We start from the raw sequence: 6179 nt of genomic DNA, 5'->3' as shown, positions 1-6179 counted from the left end.
GAAGATACAAGGAGAAGATTGCCATCTGCAAAACCAGGAAGAGTGTCCTCACCAGACACCATCTGTTGGCACCTTGATCAGACTTCTGGGCCTCCAGAACAATGAGAAATAAATGTTTATTGCCTAAACCACTCAATCTATGATAATTTGTATAGCAATCCAAGTTAGGACAATTTCCTTTTAGAAAATAAAGAGAAATGTACACTTTCTATACTTATATACATTTTATTTTCTGTTTTTTAATTAAATGTACATACTAAGAAATAATTAAATCTGATGACAATTACTGTTACATGTCTTAAAATTGCTAAACCTTGAAGAAAATATTTTATAGAATTATACAAAATTTTCATTTAAAAAATCACCTGTTTTAAGTATATCTAAGCTACACACATATATATTTAGTAACTAGTTTACAGTTTTGGTTAATATTTGCAAGGTAACTAGAACTACTTAAATCCTGCTAAATATGTTAAAAATTGGATCCAGAACACATTAATATAAAAAATTAGTTTTAATATTATTGTACACTGTGGGAAAACTTTAGATAGATATTATGAAAATCATATTTTACACAATATAAGAAATCATCAAAAAGGGAAAACTATAAGTACAGTGAAACTTAAATCCAGGTGTTAATTTCCCTTTGACAACTGGAATTGATGGTGATCTTCATGACCAGATGATTTGAAATGGTTCATCTAGAGTAACATTATTCACTGTCAGATCAATATTTAATATCTAAAAAGAAAATAAAATGGTAATTATTTTTTATTCAGAACTGTGTTGTTTTTTGTTTTTCTAAGTAAGACTATTTCCATAAATAAATTTTCTGTAAGTAGCATAATAGTCTTTGTTTCTCTTTTTTTTTTTTTTGGTGAATTTTTATTCCACAGAGTTCACAACTATTACAGCAATAATCTCACCCAACCCACTCATTTTGCAGTTAAAAATAAATCCCAGAGAGGTGGAATAGTTAAGAGACTATGAAAACTAAAACTATTAAAAAAAATAAAAATAATAAAATAAAACTATTAACCAATTATCTTGATTTATATTACTTTATTTTTTCTCAATATTCCTAAACATAGAATTATTTATAATTGCATTACATAAATCTCTATGCTTCCTGCCTTCAAATATTAGAGCACATCTACATGCAAAAATTAGACTGTAAATATGTTTTCTTTTGTATCAATCTTAAAATGCTTTAGGATGATTAATTTATTGCCAATAATTTAAACTTAGTTGTGTTACTTTCTTTCATTGGACAGAATCTGGACTAAATATGGAGGTGACTAATTAAGCAGCTGCAGTCAACCATTTGTAATATTTTTATGATATGATGATTACATTAGACCTTATTGCTTTTTCTCCAATACACTCACATGACTTTCTGTGCTTTAGCTCAGAAAATTTAGTTTCAATTATCATATATTGAAGAGAAGAGGAAGAGAATTCAACATTCCTTTACTGCTTATTGAATACCAGTTACTCTGAGTCTTTATAAAATACATTCCTCACTAAAACACAACATTCTAGAATTTATTTCCCATATTGTACAGTAGAGGAGTTTAAAAGATAAAAGTTAAGCATTTTTTAAAATATATATTAGCCAGATTTGAAATATTCATCTTACACCAAAACCTAAGCTAGTTCCTTTATATCAAAAGTGAAAAGCAACAAGTACATCAGATAGCTCTTAATATCTGTACAAAAGACAACAAAACATAATTGTTGCTAGGAAAATGTTTTTAAAATTGTATTGATAGAGGAGCACCCGGATGGCTCAGTTGGTTAAACATCTGGCTTCAGTTCAGGTCATGATCTCAGGGTCCTGGGATTGAGCCCTGTGTCTGGCTCCCTGCTCAGTGAGGAGTCTTATGGTCCCTCTCTTTCTGCCCCTCCCCCTGCTGGTGCACTCTCTCTCTTTCTCTTTCTCTCAAATAAGTAAATAAAATCTTTTTAAAAATACACTAGATAAAATTGCATTGACAGAGCAATTAAATCATGCTTTGCATATAATTCCCACACTGACGGAGAAGGGCAACCAGGATAAAGAAAAAAATTGACCATTCTTTACTTTTAGCATATATCTATAAAGTTTGGAAACATTAGACACTCATAAATATTTGTTTTATTGAATGAATTTAGAAGGAACTGTTCAATTGTTAGTAATTAAACTTAGTATCTTCTTTTGGAATCACCGAGGTAATAAAATAGCGTAGAAATTTCTTCTTAAAACTTAAAATTCTTTTTGAATGAGTTTGGAAGCAGTGGAATGAACTTTTTATAAATGATGTGTTTTTATACCAAGTATCTGGTCAAAATGAACTTGAAATAATACTTGATATGTTAAAATATCTTATTTGACATTGTTCATCTGACTGTATTTAGTTTATTTTTATAGCAAAAAATTAGGAGCTTTATTTTTTATCAATGCAGTACTAAATAAAGAGCAAGAAAATTATATGGCAAATTATCCCTTTTAATCTGGTTGAACATTGGCCAGTCAAAAACATGGACTCTAATTGTGACCAATAACTATTGACTCTTCCTAGAAAATTAATTTTCCTTTTGAAGGACTCAATTTCTTGGTATGCTGTAGGTGACCTCTAGACTAAATCAGTGATTCCCTTACCCTGCAATTTTACAAACCATTGAAATTTTAAAAAGAAGAAAAAATGGGGATGAGGCACTAAGCTATCAACTTTTTATTTTACAAAGGAAGAACATTAAGTATACAAAACTCTAACTTCCCAATCTTGATATAATATAAAGAAATAAAAGCATTTTGATGCTAAAATGGTAATTAAGACATGGTTCTATATTAAAGGGGAAATAATACTTGCCTAGGACAGGTACTAAGTTTCGAATGGATGGAGTGACGTTTCAGGTGCTGTTCACTTCTCACATTCATAAAATCTATAAGAACCTAATACTATGGTCCAAGACACAATTATTATTTTTTTTCGGTTGAAGTCAGTCAAACGACTGGCTGTTTTGTAAGTTAGCTTTATCTGAAGTGACTGGTTGATTAACAACTAGCTATTTTTATTCAGCCATAAACACTAACAGGTGCGTACACACACACAATTTTAGCAGTAGAGACATAGCCTTGTACTTGGATCATTTATAACACTTAGCTGTTGTCTAGAACATATGTTTTTTGAATTCTACCTTTTTGAGACATGGATTCCAGGATTTAGAATTGGAAGGAACTGAAGAAATTGTTTACTTGTGTATACTTATTGAGTTTGAAAGAAAAAGGAAGCTTAAAATTTTTGTTCAAAGTAAAAAACTAATTACTGGTTGCAGTGGGATTTTGACAAAAAATCCTGAATATTTATTTAACATACATCAGATCCTTACACACCTGTATGTCAAATTATTCATGAGTGCCAATAGACAATCTATTAATTTTGCAAGGATTTCCAAATATATTTTATCCGAGATGTATTAAATATTTAAATGTAGACATTTTATTTTGAAAAAAATTAAATTTTGAGGCACTTTACCATATAGGGATAACAATGACTTAGAAGCTTAATGTCAATTTAATCTTGCTTTGATTATGTCGGGAAAATTGTAACACAGATCCCACTAGGTTGATTTGTATGACAGGTCAATAAGGATGATAATATGGAGATCAACTTGGAAGTTTAAGAAAAAATGAATAAACAACGGAAGTCATAGGTAACTCATAATTATGTTTCATTAGGGTTAAGAAATAGAAGACATCCATATAGATGTTTTGAAAAACTCCATTAAAATTGTTTGTGTGTCACTTACCTCCTTGTCTGTTTCTTGAATAAATTTAACTGCTTCTGTATTTCCATTATATATGAGATTAACCTCAGTAACAGGAGTCTTTCCTTTCCCCCATATGATGATGAATCCAAGCCTCATTTCATCTTTGTTTATGTAACCATTTTGCAATATAGTGCTTGTCAAGGTATTCTATAAAGACAAAGAAAAATAAGTAATTTAAACCATCCACTTTCAAAAGCAATAAAGACTTTTAAAGCACATACCTGTTAACCAAAATGTATATAATAATATAGTAAATTATTTATTCATATATTTAACATGAGTTCTGCTATGCAATAAATATAAAATACAAAAATATAAGTATGGAATAAAACTTCAAATATTATTTATCACAATTGCATACAAATAATCGGACATGAATACATACATTGTTTAAATTAAATTGTGCCGAGAAATAGAAGCCTCTTTCATAGGAATCTGTAGAAGGAAAAAAAGTATTTATATTTACAAAGAAGAAACATAGTAAAAATATTTTGCTTCTCTTTCCTAGTTAAAAGGATAACAAATATCATCATTGCATATCTAATTTTTCTCTAAGTTTATTTAACTTAACCATGGATGAGGGAGATCTGTTGAATGTTATCTTTGATTTTCTTTGAGAGAAAAAAAATATGTCAGGAAATAACATTTTATAAAATGTGAATGTACTTAAAGGAGGAAATAATTTTGTGCCTATCAACTAGATTGACAAGCTTGCTGTAAGAGAAAACTTCTTCGGAGATTCCAACCTGCTGAATCAGACATGCTAAGCATTTGTTGCATATTGTTGTGGCTGTTTGCTCAAGGGATTATCTGAAATCTTTGTACTTAATTACAACATATATACTGAGTTTGTGAGATATAACAACAACAACAACAACAACAAAAACAAATACAATTTGCCAGAAGAATTTTGTATGTTTACATGGAAAGACTATAAATAAATATTTGAATTAAGTTGTTACTTTCCAGTGATTAAAAAATAAAATCTGCCATGAAACTTTCATAGGGTAATAGTCATACCAAGTTCTTTTATCTGTATCTTAATTTGATAGGGAGAGCTGGAGAAAATTTCTAAGAGAAGCATTGTCTCCTTTTCTGTTCAATTGAATTAATTTATTACATAGGTAAATTCAAAGATTCCAAGACAAAGATGCAAATTATGCATAATTCAACCTTACAACCCTGGGAAACTGTAGGCAAATACAAAGTGCAGCCTGCTGGGCCCAGGTGAGAAAGGCTGCAAACTGCAGAACTCCAGCTAATGTGTTAATGAAGGTCAGGACTCTAAAAATGTAAGATTTTAACTAATAGTGGTTGATTCTTCACCTTAAATCACAAAATACTAGGAAAAGTTTTTTTGTTGTTGTTTTTAAGAGTCTTGCTTTTTACCATATGACTCTTGTATCAACCTTCTGGTATGCTTTATTTACTAATAAATAGATTCCTATTTCTTAGGGTTCCAAAATATTAACTAGGGTTTACCTAAAAATATGAAAGATGTATGTCTTGACTAGTAATGAAAAATCTATCTTCTGTGAATAATTTAAATCTCAGTAAACTGCCTCACGTGACCATCAGTTCCACATGGATGTTAGTTTTTACGACTAACATTTGTGTAAAGAGAATGTTCAGAACTCCCATCTAAGTAGAGTAGCACTGTTAATGGCAGTCAATAAGCCTAAATCCACACTGGTGTATATTTAACAGCATAATAATCATCTAAAGGTGATACCTAGGCTTCTCCCCAAATTAATGGAAATAAAATGCTCCTTAGAATCTGCATCTTAAACTGCCTCAAGTGATTCTGATGACAATGGTCAGCAAAGCACACACTGCTGGAAGCCTAGCAGTTAGTTCTGTGTGGTCTTAAGAAATAGTCATAGAGTAAACATAGATCTAAGTTTAAATCCTTAAACTTCACACGTAAAAAAATATTGAATTAAAAAAAAAATAGGCATGAGGTACTGAGACCAAACTTGAATTTTGTTTCTAAACTATCTCACATTTTAGAGGCACACTTTAGGCATTGCCCTGCACACATGGAACCTGGTTTTTCAGCATTGCTGACCTCATGCATACTGAATGTCTATCGTGTGAATGGCATGACAACAGATAATCAATATACATTCTCGGTCCATACACATTTCTTAGTTTTTCAGACATTTACCATAAGGATTAACTATATTTAGGCTTAGAGAAAAGTCTATAATGTTTAGACACTACATTTTTAAGTTGATTTAGCTAATTATTAAGCTACTTTAGCTTTGAATAATATTATTAGCCTTTCACTTAGTTTACAAGGTACAATAGTAGATAACATAAAAGTAATGCGAGATAATATGTATGCCATCAATTACATTTATCTA

The 6179-nt window shown here is 30.2% G+C and overlaps 1 protein-coding gene across 1 annotated transcript in view; it reads right to left on the bottom strand.

The window, feature by feature from the left end:
* Positions 1 to 205: 205 nt before the first annotated feature.
* SI (sucrase-isomaltase) overlaps positions 206 to 6179 on the bottom strand; it is a 91209-nt gene continuing 85235 nt past the window's right edge. Inside the window, exons 46-48 of the mRNA XM_072752316.1 lie at positions 4199 to 4248; positions 3793 to 3960; positions 206 to 741 (exon numbers count right to left, since the gene is read on the bottom strand). Coding sequence (XP_072608417.1) covers positions 673 to 741; positions 3793 to 3960; positions 4199 to 4248 — 287 coding nt within the window. The 3' untranslated portion in view covers positions 206 to 672. The remainder of the gene's footprint in view (positions 742 to 3792; positions 3961 to 4198; positions 4249 to 6179) is intronic.

Source organism: Vulpes vulpes, chromosome 3, assembly GCF_048418805.1.
Source record: "Vulpes vulpes isolate BD-2025 chromosome 3, VulVul3, whole genome shotgun sequence".
Taxonomy (NCBI): domain Eukaryota; kingdom Metazoa; phylum Chordata; class Mammalia; order Carnivora; family Canidae; genus Vulpes; species Vulpes vulpes.
This window is presented reverse-complemented; position numbering and strand designations above follow the sequence as displayed.